Source organism: Sapajus apella, unplaced genomic scaffold, assembly GCF_009761245.1.
Source record: "Sapajus apella isolate SASKATOON/1434 unplaced genomic scaffold, GSC_monkey_1.0 scaffold6, whole genome shotgun sequence".
NCBI lineage: Eukaryota > Metazoa > Chordata > Mammalia > Primates > Cebidae > Sapajus > Sapajus apella.
The window spans coordinates 26,288,942-26,305,037 of NW_022436946.1; the positions used below are offsets into that span (position 1 = coordinate 26,288,942).

A 16,096-nucleotide genomic window follows, 5' to 3' on the forward strand; every position below is an offset into this window, starting at 1 on the left:
ATCATTCTACTATAAAGACACATGCACATGTATGTTCATTGCAGCCGTGTGTACAATAGTAAGGACCTGGAACCAACCCAAATGCCCATCAATGATAGACTGGACAAAGAAAATGTGGTACATATACACCATGGAATACTATGCAGCCATAAAAAACGATGAGTTTGTGTCCTTTGTAGGGACATGGATCAATCTGGAAACCATTATTCTCAGCAAACTGACCCAAGAACAGAAAGCCAAGCACCGTATGTTCTCACTCATAGGTGGGTGTTGAACGGATATGTTCTTACTTCTACCACTAGCATACCTCTCATCTCAACATTTTCTCATATCATAAAAGTTTTATTTGTTGTTTCATTTAATTCTCTGATTAGAGGTCACTATGTACTGTATACCGCAGAAATATTGAGATTATTTAACATGACACTTATTAAAGCTGATTTCCTGTAGCAACACTTCTAATGTTTCTCTTATTTAATAAGTATTGGGGCCTTACTGTGCAAAATGTGCTGTGCTAAGCGCTATGAAAGAATAGATGACTTGATCTCTACCTAGTGCCTTGCTGAAGAACAAACAGCTATGAGAGAAGTCAGAAAAATTTTGTTCATATCATTGTATTCATCAAAAAATGTTATAGTGTTAAAAGAACAGCAGAGTTCAGGTCAAAGGATTAAGGGAATATTGTCAAGGGGTTGACATCTGAGGTAAATCTTGGAAGAAGAGTTAAACAGTGGAAATTTAATAAGATTTTTATAAAAAATAAATACAGATTCATCAAGAAACTTTGCCAATTTAAATTAGTAAAACACAATGGGCCTCACCTGTAATGTGTTAGGAATTCATTATATCTAGCTAAAAACGAATTCTAGCCAAGTGTGGTGGTTTTTCCTTGTAGTCTCAGATACCTGGGAGGCTATTAGGGAAGGATCACTTGAGGCTGGGGGTTTGAGACCAGCCTAGGCAATATCACAATACGCTCAACCTAAAGTAATCAAAAGTGTCACAATCTAATAATTTAAAGAGAGTTTCTTCAAGTACAAAGTGTGAGGATATACCACTTGGAAATACAAACTACAAAGGAATGGAGTCAGTGTTCCAAAGTAGAGATATTCAGGCTTTACTTACATAGAGACAGAGACAGAGGAGCTCTTAGCAGTTTTCCAACATTATTTATACAAGGTTGTTGCATAGTTATAGGTATTTCATTGGTGATAGGCAGAATTTCGAGAGGATACATTTAATATTATTTATAAAGGGTATAATAATAATGGTTTTCTGTCATCTGTTCTAAACAAACCAGGACAACGAAGAGGAAATTAATTTTTAACAAGGGTCATTAGAAGGCAAGAGGTTTTCCCCTGATGTCATTTAATTCTCTCTAGCCATTGTAGAGAACAAGAAAAATATGCAGGTGAGTTAAACTATAATCTGAGAAGAGAAATTGTTACCATAGGTAACTCAGATCACAGTCCCATTTTTCTCAAGGCTTAAAGTGTTTTTGTTGGGTTCTAAATTTTAAATTTTAGCTTTTAAGTTTTACTGATTTTACATAGTAATGCTCTCATCATTGCTTTTCACCTTTAAATTCAATTTACTATTTGTAGAAAAACTAGTATTCTGAATGTGAGGACCTGCTAAGTTGAAAATGTAAAGTCGAAGACCAATAATGAGCTCTGAAATTAAATCAGTAACAAGTAGCCTAGTGACCAAAAAAAGCTCAGGACCAGGTAGATTCACAGCTGAATTCTATTATAAATTGATATACAAAGAAGTACTGGTGCCATTCCTCCTGAAATCGTGTATTAGTTCCTTTTCATACCACTATAAAGAACTACCTTAGACTGGGTAATTTATAAAGGAAAGAAGTGTAATTGACTCACAGTTCAGCATGGCTGGGGAGCCTCAGGAAACTTACTATCATGGTGGAAGGTGAAGGAAAAGTAAGACACCTTCTTTTCAGGGCAGCAGGAAAGAGAAGTGCTGAGTGCGTTGGGGAGGCAGAGCCCCTTATAAAACCATCAAGTCTCATGAGAACTCACTCATTATCACGAGAACAGCATGGGGGAAACGGACCCATGATTCAATTACTTCCACCTGGCTCACCCTTGACAAGTGGGGATTATAGGGATTACAATTTAAGATGACAGCTGAATAGGGACACAAAGCCTAACCCACCAGATGCACTCCTCTCCAATCATTATATGAGGCCAGCATCATCCTCATACCAAAACCTGGCAGAAACAACAACAAAAAAGAAAATTTCATGCCAATATCCTTGATAAACATTAATGCAAAAATTCTCAACAAAATACTTGTAAATGAAATCCAGCAGCACATCAAAAAGCTAATCTACCACTATCGAGCAGTCTTCATCCCTATGATTCCAGGTTGGTTCAACATATGTAAATCAATAAATTTGATTCATCAAATAAATGGAACCAAAGACAAAAACCACATGATTATCTCAATAGATGCAAAAAAAGGTTCTGATAAAATTCAATATTATGTTAAAAACCCTTAATAAACTAGGTATTGAAGGAACATACTTCAAAATAATAAGAGCCATCTATTACAAACCCACAGCCAGCATCATACCAAAGGGGCAAAAGCTGGAAGCATTTCCGTTGAAAACCAGCACAAGAAAAGAATGCACTCTCTTACCACTCCTCTTCAGCATAGTATTGGAAGTCCTATCCAGAGAAATCAGGCAAGCGAAAGAAATGAAGGGCATCCAAATAGGAAGACAGAGAGTCAAACTCTCCCTGTTTGCAGATGACATGATTCTATATCTAAAAAGCCAGTAATCTTGGCCTTAAAGCTCCTTTAGCTGATAAACAACTTCTGCAAAGTTTCAGGATACAAAATAATGTACAAAAACCAGTAGCATTCCTATACACCAACAACAGCCAAATCAGGAAAGCAATTCCATTCACAATTGCAGCACACACACACACACACACACACACACACACACACACACCCCACCTAGGAATGCATCTAACCAGAGAGGTAAACAGTGTCTACAGTGAGAATTATAGAATACTGCTCTGAAAAATCAGAGAAGACAAAACAAATGAAAAAACATCCTATGCCCATGGATAAGAAAAATCAATATCATCAAAGTGGCCATACTGCCCAAGGCAATTTATAAATTCAATGCTCTTTCTACCAAACTACCAATGACATTCTTCACAGAACTAGAAAAAATATTTTAAAATTTATATAAAACCAAAAAGATCCCAAATAGCCAAGACAATCCTAAGCAAAAGGAAAAAGGTGGAGGCATTACGTTACTTGTTACTCAACTTCAAACTATGCTACAGGGCTACAATGAGCAAAGTAGCACGGTACTTTACAAAAACAGTCACATAGACCAATGGAACAGAATATAGGCCCCAGAAATAAAGTCCCATACCTACAGCCACCTGATCTTCGACAAAGCTGACAAAAACAAGCAACGGGGAAAAGATTCCCCATTCAATTAGTGGTGCTGGAATAACTGGCTAGCTACATGCAGAAGATTGAAACTGGACAGGTTCCTTACACCTTATACAAAAAAACAACTCAAGATGGATTAAAGATTTAAATGTAAGACTATAAAAACCCTGGAAGACAACCTAGGCAATACCATCCTGGACACAGGAATGGGCAAAGATTTCATGACAAAGATACCAAAAGCAATTGCAACAAAGCTAAAAATTGACAAATGAGATCTAATCAAACAAGAACTTCTGCACAACAAAGAAAACTATCAACAGAGTGAACAGACAACCTATAGAATGGAAGAAAATTTCTGCAAACTATGTATCTGACAAAGGTCTAATATCCAACATCTATAAAGTTCTTAAATTTACGAGAGAAAAACAACTCCATTAAAAAGTGGGCAAAGGACATAAACCGATACTTTTCAAAAGAAAACATACCTGCAGCCAACAAGCACATGAAAAAAAGCTCAATATAATTGATCTTTATATAAATGCAAATCAAAACTACAATTAGATACTATCTGACACCAGTCAGAATGGCTATCATTAAAAAGTCAAAAAATAACAGATGTGAGGTCGCAGAGAAAAGGGAACACTTATACAATGTTGGCGGGAGTAAAAATTAGTTCAACCATTGTGGAAAGTAGTATAATGATTCCTCAAAGAACTAAAAACGGAACACATTCAACTCGGCAATCTCTTTACTGGGTCTATGCCCAGAGAAATAGCAATTATTTTACCATAAAGACACATGCCTGCAAATGTTCATTGCAGTACTATCACAATAGCAGACATGAAATCAACCTAAATGCCCACCAATGACAGATTAAATAAAGAAAATGTGGTACATATACACCACAGAATACTATGCATCCATAAAAAGAATAAGATCGTGTCTTTTGTGGGTACATGGATGGAACTGGGGGCTATTACCTTTAGCAAACTAATGCAGGAACAGAAAATGAAATACTGGATGTTCTCACTTATAAGTGGGAACTAAATGATGTCAACTCATGAACGCAAAAAAGGGAACAACAGACACTGGGGCCTACTTGAGGGTGGAAGGTGGCAGGAGGGAGAGGAGCAGAAAAAAATAACTGTTGGGTAACAAGGCTTAGTACTTGGGTGATGTAATAATCTGTACAACAAACCCCTGTGACATGAGTTTACATATAACAGACTTGGACATGTACACCCAAACTTAAAAGTTTAAAAAAAGAAAATGCAAACTTCAAAAGTTAGGGGAAAACTGAGTTTACAGGAGTTAAAACAAGAAGGAACGACCGTTACTTGCCATTAGCACTGTTGAGAAGTAGGTTAGCAAATCACAGCAAATGTCTTTGTTTGCTCAGGCTGCTATGACAAAATACTATAAACTAGATGGCTTGTCAAAAACAAATATTTATTTCTTATAGTTCTGGTGACTTGGAAAGTACAAGATTAGGCATATTTCAATTCTGGTAAGGGCTTGCCTTCTGATAAACAATTGTCTTCTCACTCTAACTTCACCTGGTGGAAGGTGTGAAGAGTCTCTCCCAGACCTCTTTTATAAGGGCACTCGTTCCATTCATGAAGGCTCCACTCTTCTGCCCTAATCACTCCCCAGTGGCCTCACTTCCTAATGCCATCACCCTAGGAGCAAGGATTTCAATGTGTATTTTAGAGGGACATAAACATTCAGACCATAGCAGTGCAGATCTACTGCTAGGGGAGGGAGATCTGGTCTCTCAATCACGGAAGACACAAGCAACCTTTTCCTAGAAAAAGCTCTTCAATAACAGGTGTTGACCTTGCAAACCACAAAAGACTTTTTTTTTTCACTTAGGATCATGACATCTCAGCCATTAGAGGAATAAGAGTGAGAGCGGAGATTTTCTTTCAAAACTAAAAATAATTTTTATAAAAGATGCTGTACGTTCAGATTGTTCTGATTGATCACATTCATCATGATGCAATTAGATGAAGGAAAATAATAATAATTTACATTCCTAGCAGGGGCGAGAGTATCGGTCAAAACTTAGGAAGACTAGTAATACAAACAATCAAGTTAAAGCAGCTTATATACCCTCATATAACTGGGAAGTCCAGAAATACATCTGACTCCAAGCACAGCTGGCTCCATGAGCCCACACAGTAGTATCTGGACTCTGGCTTTCTCCATCTTGCAGCTGACTCTTCAACTGGTAGGCTGCAGGGGCTCTGCAGGCTCCACTCACATCTTACGACCTTAGTAACCCTAGCAGAAAGAGAATGTGCCCCAACTGTTCTGCACAAAAATGTGAAGGTCTCTGATTGTTCCATCCTTTCACAGTCACAAAGAAAGTGTTTGAATGGTTAGGTGTGGCTTAAATATCCATTCCTATGGCTGGGAAACAAGGACTGATTCAGTTTTTAGCCCCACCACTAGAAAAAGAAATTCACTTAAAGAAACAGTGGATGGAGTGGGTGAGTAGGAAGGAGGGCCAGATAATTTTAAAAACAAACAAAAAAACTCCAAAAAACAAAAAGAAAAACCATGTATTTGTCAACTTCAGCAGGCAGATTAAGTTGCAAAAACAGCCTCTGAAATTGTATTATGATGATCATATCCCAAAAACCTGGGAGAAAATGTGGCAATTTAGGGCTTTCATTAAAAGTGTCTAGTTTGAGACAAAAGAAATTTTCATCCTCGAAAGAGAGTGAACAGTTCAGTTACTTGTTGTTTGTTTTAAGTGCCTAGTCTTTATTCTTCTAAAAATTACTCTGTATTATTTATTACAGTTTATTAATATTATATATCAGTTAAATGTATATAATCATTTTAGTAAAGATAATGTTTGTGAATTGTCATGGTTTATCCTGCCTCTCAAAATCTGCTTTCATTCAGTTTATATAAACTTGTAGAAAAAAAATTTAATCTTCACAGCTTTCTTTGTATATAATACATATAGACATTTTATAAACACTAGAATTGGTAAATAAATAAATAAATAAATAAGTTAAATAGTGAATTCGTTACTTTTGACCTCTATCTGCTCAAGTGTCTTTCTGCTTGTATTTCTACAAAGTTTTTATTTACATGCATGTGTTTTGGAACACAAACAATGTAGCAAGAGTCACTCTTACATGTAACAGGAAATTATGTTCTTAATGTAATTTAGGAATAACATATATAATACCTTCAGTAGTATATACTTCCTGTGTCACATTTGCTCTATACATCCTGAATGAAAGATACAGTGTAAGAATACTACACAAACCACATCACAGGGTAAAATGCAAAATTCACAATTAATATTTTTGTGTAATAAGAATGTAATGTTTCATTGATTCCATTCTAGAATGCAGGTGTCTTCCTTGAGCATCCTGAAAGAGAGTGTATTGTCAGTGTCCCATAGGAAAAATAAAGAATAATAATAAGCAAGTGCACTTGGCAGTTTCTTCATCTGATCAATAAGGCATAATAAGGTTAAGTGACTTCTATCAGGAGGCTTATGACTTATTTTTCTATGTATAACCTGACTCTGGAGCCAGTCTTTGGATCCATTATATAAGCAACCCCTTATTATGCTCTATAGGAAAGAGCCACATAGCCGTTAAGTGAGATCCCTACTTCTTTTGCAGCTGATTCTGTTTGTCTGACAATCAAAATTTTGTATGAAATTAAAATGAATAGAATTAAAAAGTAGCCATGGAAAGTACTTCACATATTCTAGCTGCTCTGCTCTGCTCTGAATTGGAGATACCAGCTTTCAAGAAGGATAGCCTATGTCAAATTGCTCAGTAATATTTACCTCTCATTTTTTTCTGCCATAACAACAACTAGCTCTTGTCATCTTTAAAGTGCTTCTCAAACATTCGATAATCTCAGATTACACACTCTGTTCTTTGCATTTATCTTGACCAGCTGTCAGAGAAGGCAATTTATTCCCTCTCAATTTTATTCCTCTTGGCTCTGTGTGGCTTCTGCAGTAAATTTGAATGGAAATTGAAAGGTACAACTTAATGTGTTTCATAACAAGGGCAACACATAATTTTCTTTAAGAAGGATGACCTTCAGATTACTTTCAAATTGCTTATGGCTTTGCAGTTGTATACTCAGAACATATTTTCATTACCTTTGAGTCTTGGTGAATTCTTAAGTGGAAATTTTGAGGATGTGAAGATTTAAAAAAGGACAATGAAAAACATAACTTAGTATTAATTTATCATCTTTTTAAAAATTTTACTATAATTGGATTGGCAGATCATTAAATGAATAAAAATTTAGAATTCATATTATGTCAGTTGTTTAAAAAACATAAAAGGCATTTTTAACTCAGAGCTTGCATTACTTTCTGAATATTTATCCTTTCTCAACTTTTGATCAAAGAAAGGAAAATGTGTGTGTGTGTGTGTGTGTGTGTATATATGAGTATATATATATACACACACATTCATGTTCAGTTTTCAATGTTTTGCCTTTTTAAAATGTGACCAGGATTTAACTAATTTGCATCAAATCTCAGTAAAATTACTCCTTGAGTTTTAGTATACAAAGCAGGTATATATGATAGTTTACAGAAATAGTCTCTAATATACAACTTAATAAAGTGAACCTGAAGTGCAAAAGCAATTCTTGTGTTCTCTGCTTAGTGGCAGTAGGAAGCCTTCCAGGGGTTAAAAAAAACCTTGAGATTACAACATATCAACTTTCAGGTGGGCCAGTCCTAAACACTCATAATTGTTTTATTTTTCTGCAAATCATTATTCCAAAGGTTTGATTCACTTGTAGCCCACTTGAGTCTTAAATTGCATTTCAAATCACTCCTATCATTCATGCATTTTCAGAACCACCATTAGGAGTGATGTGAATTTGGCACAAAAATCAATGAGAGGATATTATATGAGTTCTTTTAAATTTTTCCTTCTTTGAGCATTACCTCAAGTGCAGTTTGTGAAATCTGGTTTTTAGAGGCATTTTTCCATCTTGCTATTATGTTCACTAAATTGAGTTCATGAACTTCAGATATGTATTTCCACAGATTCTCCGGAAAAGTGATTTTTTTTCTGATTGTTTCAGAAAAAAAGATTTGTTGTCACTATTGTTAATTTCTACCTACAGCCATTTAAATATCTTAATTACATTATTTTGCCCCTTTTGTTCCTTATCAGCTTTTAAATTTTTTGCAAATATGGGGCTAGATTTGTTACTGTTATCCAAAAATTGACTAAAAAACTAATTTTGTTTGGTTACTACTGCCTATTTATATGTGCTCTTGAATGCATTAGATTTTCTTTCCTGAGTAGTCATAGAATTTCATGTTATTGATCTTATTTTTATAAAGAGAAGGATAGTATTATTTTACGGCTAAAGAAACCAGAAGATTAAAGACTTTATTAACTCATGTACCTAATTTTGTTGGCGGTGTTATTTCTTTCTCCAGTGCTTGAAAATTATCTTATAAACTGGACTAACGCTATAAGCATCCTATTTACATATCTGTTTGAAGGGTTCAAAGATTATTTTTCTAATTTAAAGAATTCAGTTATAGTGATAACATTTGTCCTGTGATGAAATAACTCTATTTGCCATAGATTATCTTTCTTAATTTTGCTAATGGGACAAAACAGCTTCTACTTATAGGGATAAATTACACTATATGCTCCTCTTTTCCTATATTAGAAAAAATAAATTAATTGATTGGAAAGAATACCAAGGAAATTAGAGAATCCTTTTATAATTTCCTAAAAATATCTTAGCCTAGTGTATGTGCTTGTTAAATGGAAACAAATGTCTGGATTTATTGAAGAGTCAGTATTTCCGCCTTCCTGAGGTTAATCCTGCCTTTCTAGCTTTTTCTTAGAGTGATATTTGTAGTTGTCAGAATTATAGTTGTGCTTGTAGCAATGAAGGTGATGATAGTAATAATGAAAAGAGTGGTGATGATAATAATGATTATGATGTAGTTCAGTAGTTGTTGTGCTGTCATTTATTAAATGACTACCGTGATCAGGAAATGTGTCAAACAATTTGCATGAGTTATTACTCCACCATAACACACCTGCAAATTGGGCCTTACCAATCTCATTCATCAGATATAGGTGCTTCTCACTCAGAGAGATAGTGTAGTAGTGACCTTCTAACCATTTGGGTAATGCAAAGAGAAGCCAGGAGTTCATTCCAATCTCTTATCTATAAAGCCCAATGCTTAACTTTTTGCTTGTCTGTTTCCATGAAAAACTAGACATAGCTGAAAGGAAGAGTTGTGATGGTAGGGCAGGAGACTGATGGAAAGAAGCAAAGAGCACAAAGGCTAATATCTTTCAATTATTACTGGACACATTATAAGAGAAACTATAGCTGCTCTTTCTGGTTGGGTAAAATTTACTTTGTGAAAAATGTTAAAGAAATTTGAAAATTCAGATTTTCTTATGTATTCATCACATAGAAATGTTGCAATTTTGAGATAAATAGCAAAATTGAAACAATCATGTATTTTATAATAAGTCATATTTTTCTTTCTTGGCAGATAATTCTTAAATTATTGTAGACAATGTGGTCTATATTTTAATACACAAAAATATGTTTTTTTAAACTCTGCTTCTGGCAAAAATATTTGGGTTGGTAGAAATTGTTTTTTCTCTTAAGTATTCAATTTAATTTATTTCATATCTGCTTAATTTGGGATTTAAAGTGCTATGAACATCACTTTAATTTTCTGGTAGGTCTTCAATTGTTCTTAAATGTAACATGTGTACCTATGCAACAATTTTGCATGTTCTTCACATGTACCCCAAAACCTAAAATGCAATAAAATAAATAAATGGGAAAAAAAAGTAACATGAAATAGTTGTTTCAGATGATCTCTATGTTACCTCTAGATTTAACTTTCTATTAGTCTAGAGCAGCTAAAATAATCAGAAACATCTTCTCCATCCAGGAGGCTTTCTAGCCATACGATGGTATCAATCTTATAGAAGAGTGCGTTACAACATTGTTAGATGTACATTCTGTATATAAGACAGAAGAGCAGAAGATCAAACGCCGCCTGTTCTCACTCATAGGCGGGTGATGAACAATGAGAACACATGGACACAGAGAGGGGAGCACTACACACTGGGGTCAGTTGGGGGACAATAGGGGAGAGAAGGTGAGGGGTGGGGAGTTGGGGAGAGATAGCAAGGGGAGAGATGCCAGATGTAGGTGATGCGGAGGAAGGCAGCAAATCACACTGCCACGTGTGTACCTATGCAACAATCTTGCATGTTCTTCACATGTACCCCAAAACCTAAAATGCAATAAAATAAATAAATGGAAAAAAAATAGCATAAAAAGAAAAGGTAAAGAGCCACCAAAAAAAAAGCAACATAAAGGTTAAAGTGTTATTATTGTATATGTGTGCGTATGTGTGCAATTTTATAAACCACCAAAAGGAGGTTTATAGAAAAATGGAGGAAAAACCCACAAGAGAAATGCCAAGGAAAAATAAACATATAAAAAGTTCATCTCTAGTAATCCAATAACTGCACATAAAACTCAAATCATCTCTTATGTCATTGCAAAAATTTTAAACATCAGTAATACTCAGTATTGCCAAGGATAAGGCAACACAACTACTGGCATACACAATTTTCAAAAGATACTAACTTTCAAATACATGCATGCACTCTCAAAGCTATAAAAGTGATTATGTTATTTGTCCTGGGAATTCTATATTTAGGACTCTCTCCTAAAGAAATAAATAATAATATGTATTGAGAAAATTTCTGCTATTTTTCTCAATACATATTATTATTTCTTTCTTTCATTTCCCATGGTGCATAGCTTTTTCATTAAATTATGCACAGCCATAAAACTACATGTCATGAAGCTACTTAAGTGATATTTTGAGAAATACATAATGGCAATAAAACACACTTCTGATATATTGCCTTGTAAAAAAAAAGTAAAACACAATGTGCTAATGATTTGTCAAAAACAAATAAATCATATTTATATATTTATATGTATGTACAGAAATATAGGTGCAAAATATTAACAGTGGTTATTTCTGGGTGATGAGATTAAACATATCTATTATCTATTTATTTTATTTTTATATTTTTTGAACTTTCTCTCATGAACATGTGGACTCTAAATCAGAAATAAAAGAGTTATTGGATATAGAAAGATGTTCTAACCTCATTCTCTTAGATCTTCTGTGTTCCCACAAACAAACAAACGAACATGAATGACCTCAGCAGATGACCTCACTAGATAGGTCAATTATGCAATTAAATTAAAATATTCAAAAGTTTTATCCATTTGAACCATTTTATCACTTATGTTGATTTTCCCCTCACAGGACTTGGGAGATGAGAAATGCTGATTATATGAGCACATGAGTTTCAAGGTGAACAGCAAATGCTGAAGAAAAGATAATGGGCTAGTAGTGGGCAGGGAGGCTTTGTCCTGCCACAAAAGAGTTGTGTGTGCTCTAGAAAGTGGTATAAACAGGTTCAACACTTGTACAGTTAGTGTTTCTTGTCATCTATATTTAACGTGAATTTCTAAATTATATTTTCCTTCCTGAATGTTTGATTAGGAAATGCATCTACAACCACAACTGTGATAGACAGCAAAAATGGATCTGTGCCCAAATCCCCTGGAAAAGTGCTGAAGAGGACAGTCACAGAAGACATAGTGACGACATTCAGCTCCCCTGCAGCCTGGCTTCTGGTCATTGCCCTGATAATCACGTGGTCAGCTGTTGCCGTCGTTATGTTTGATTTAGTGGATTACAAAAACTTTTCAGGTAAGATCTGTGAAATTTGGCTTTAAAAGTAATTTAAATTGAAAGAAACAATGCTCCCTCTAAGTTCTGGTTGGATTTCTCTTTCATCTTAGTGCGAGAAAGAAGGCACTGCACATACGTGCTTGAAGACCATTGAAATCTGTTTCATTCTTCTCCTTTTCCTTCCATTCTCTTTCTTTGTCTGTTGTACTTATGAATTTCCAATGAAATTGATATCCTTATTTGCAAGACCTGAACAAAGGCTGAATGTTGCAGTTCATAAAGATAGTTAAAAAGCTTGGGTGAAGATTTTATTTTGGAACTGGTACTTTATGAAGCATTAATAAGGAATAATTTGTAGGTTATTGGCAATATAAAATCAAAGCAAACGAAAAACTTTTGGCCAAATGGAGAATATTTTAAAGTATTTTTAAGGCCCTCTTTCATCTGGTCCTAAGCTTCCTTGCTAGACAAACTCTTTGCTTCTCTCACCAAGCCATCCTATATAGAGTTCCTGAAAATAGAGTTTTTCACAAAATTACCTGTAATGAGATATTACATCTTCAGTGTCCACGTGTCCTTATGACTTTGGAGTAAAATAGGAATAATACAAGGTAGAAAAGACAGATGTTCATTATAGCCTACCCACTCCTTGAGTATATTGCTCATTTTTTTGGTCAAATATATTTTACATATTTTAAATAGTATTTATCAATTTTCACATACGACACCCTCTATTGACAGTGAGTTCTTTAGGAAAGGAATCAGCCAAGTGCTCAATAAATGGTAAATGACCAGATGAGTGAATTTATTCTTATCACCCTTTTACCACAAGCAAAAAATATTTCATTAACATTTTAATATGTTCTTTCATATATACCCTCTCCTCTTCTTTTTTCTTTCTCCAACAGGAGTAGAATCAGTAGAACTCAGATACTATAAATACTATTATTTGCATTTTGTATATTCAGGGATCTCCTATTTCTCATTATGGAATTTTACTCATTCAACAATTACTTATCAAATATTTATGTGTCAGGAAATGGCTATGCCACAGATGTCAAGAAGAAATGTGATATAAAATTATGAAAATATTGAACTCTGTTATATGGGTTTATTGGCATAAATGTGTAATATAGTTTGGATATGTGTCCCCTCTAATCTCATGATGAATTATAATCCCCAGTGCTGGAGATAGGCCTAGCAGGAGGTGATTGGATCATGGGGATGAACTTTTAGTGAATGGTTTGTCACTGTCTCCTTGGTGCTGTCCTCACAATAGTGAGTTCTCATAAGATCTGGTTGTTTCAGTGTGTGGCACCTCCCCCCTCCACTCTCTCCCTCTTGCTTCTTCTCTGGCCAGATGATATGCTTGCTCCTTTTTCTTCTCCTTCCACCACTATTGTGAGCTAAGCCCCTCCAGAATCCAAGCAGATGCCAGCATCGTGCTTCCTGTACAGCCTGCATAACTCTGAACCAATTAAACATCTTTTGTTTATAAATTACCCAGTCTTAAGTATTTCTTTATAGCAATGCAAGAACAGCTTAATACAGAAAATTGGTAACAGGAATGGGGTATTGCTTTAAAGATACCTGAAAATGTGGAAGCAGTTTTGGAACTGCGTAATGGGCAGAGGTTTGAAGAGTTTGGATTTCTCAAAAGAAGATAGGAAGAGGAAGGAAAGATTGAAACTGCTTAGCAACTGGTTAAATCATTGAGACCAAAGTGCTGATAGTGATATGGACAGTGAAGTCCAAAGCCGAAGAGGTATCAGATGGAAATGAGGAACATATTGGAAACCGGATCAAAGGTCATGCATTTTATGCCTCAGCAAAGATCTTGGATACATTCTGTCCATGCCCTAGGAATCTGTATAAGTATGAACCTCAGAGTAATGACCTATGTATCTGCTAGAATAAATATCTAAGCAAAAAGCAAAACATTCAAGATGTAGCCTGGCTGCTTCTAACAACCTGTTCAAAGATGTGGGAACCAAAAAAATGACCTAAGTAGGGCTGTGCTTGGTATCCCATGCCTGTAATCCCAGCACTTTAGAAGGCCTAGACGGGCAGATCATGAGGTCAGGAGATCAAGACCATTCTGGCCAACATGGTGAAACCCCTTCTCTACTAAAAATACAAAAAAAAAAATTAGCCAGGCATGGTGGCACACCTGTAGTCCTAGCTGCTCAGGAGGCTGAGGCAGGGGAATCGCTTGAATCCGTGCGGTGGAGGATTCTGTGAGACAAGATCATGACACGGCACTACAGCCTAGGTGACAGAGCAAGACTTCGTCTCAAAAAAAAAAAAAAAAAAGACTTAAAGTGGAACTTATCTTTAAAGGGGACAAAGAGTATAAAAATTTGGAAAATTTGCAGCCTCGCCATGTGGCAAAGAAAGAAAAAGCTTTTTTGAGAGAGAAATTCAAGTAGGCTGTGGAGCAACCACTTGCTAGAGAAATTTGCATAAAAAGCAGCCAAGTGCTGATAGCCAAGGAAATGGGAAAAAGGCCTTGAAGGGATTTCAGAGATCTTTGCAAGAGTATTTCTCATCATAGGCTCAGGGGTCCAGGAAAGAAGAATGGTTTCCTCGGCCAGGCCCAGAACCCCGCTGCCCTGGTCAGCCCCAGAAGTGTGCTGTCTACATTCTCCCTGCTCGGGGTCCAGCTGTGGCTTAAAAGGCCACAGGTGTAGATCAGGCTGCTACTTCAGAGGGCATAAGCCATAAGGCTTGGTGGCTTTCATGTGATGTTAAACCTGCAGCCATGCAGAGTGCAAGAGTAAAACAGGCTTGGAAGCCTCCACCTAGATTTCAGAGGATGTATTGGAAAGCCTAGGTGCCCAGGCAGAAGTTTGTTGCAGTGGCAGAGCCCTCACAGAGAACCTCTAGTAGGACAATGCAGAGGGAAAATGTGTGGCTGGGGGACACACACAGATTCCTCACTGGGATATTGCCTAGTGGAGCTGTGGGAAGGGGCCCACTGTCCTCCAGACCCCAGAATGACAGATCCACTGGCAGCTTCCACCTTGCACTTAGAAAAGCTGTAGGCGCTCAACAATGTGTGAAAGTAGCCTCCGGGGCTGAACCCTGCAAAGCCACAAGTGTAGTGCTGCCCAATTCCTTGGGAGCTCACCCCTCATATCAGTGTGCCCAGGATGTGGGTCATGGAGTGAAATATTATTTTGGAAACTTAAGATTTAATAGCTGCCCTGTGGGGTTTTCAACTTACATGAGGTCTTAGCTCCTTTTCTTGGGCTGATTTCTCCTTTTTGGAACAGGAATGTTTACCCCATGCCTATACTTTCATTGTACCCTGGAAGTAAATGACTTGTTTTGAATTTACAGGCTCATGGGTGGAAGGGATTTATTTCCAGATGAGACTTTGGACTTTGGAGTTAATGCTAGAATGAGTTAAGGATTTGAGAGACTATTGGTAGGGGATGATTGTATTTTGCAGTGAAAGATGACAATGAGATTTGAGGAGCCAGGGATAAAATGATATAGTTTGGATATATGTCCCATCTAACTGCATGTCAAATTGTAATCCCCAGTGTTGGAGGCGGGGTCTCTTGGGATATTATTGTTTAATAGAGGTGGATTTTTGATGACTGATTTGGCAAATTCCCTTGGTGCTTTACTCACAAAAGTGAAGGAGATCTTGTGAGATTTGATTTTTTAAGTAGGTGGCACCCCCTCACCCTCTCTATCTCTGTTGCTCCTCCTCTGGCCATCCATGTGACATGCTTGCTACCCCTTCACTTCAACTTCCACCATGATCGTAAGCCCCCTGAAGCATTACCAGAAGCTGAGCAGATACCAGCACCATGCTTCTGTATTGATTGCAGAACTGTGAGCCAATTAAACTTCTTTTCTTTA

At 36.3% G+C, this 16,096-nt stretch overlaps 1 protein-coding gene across 3 annotated transcripts in view; it reads left to right on the top strand.

The window, feature by feature from the left end:
- Positions 1-16,096, top strand: part of TRDN (triadin) — a 377,062-nt gene that overhangs the window by 49,257 nt on the left and 311,709 nt on the right. For all 3 annotated transcript variants that reach the window (XM_032274890.1, XM_032274888.1, XM_032274889.1), the window contains exon 2: positions 12,032-12,241. In XM_032274890.1, the coding sequence (XP_032130781.1) occupies positions 12,032-12,241 (210 nt within the window). The remainder of the gene's footprint in view (positions 1-12,031; positions 12,242-16,096) is intronic.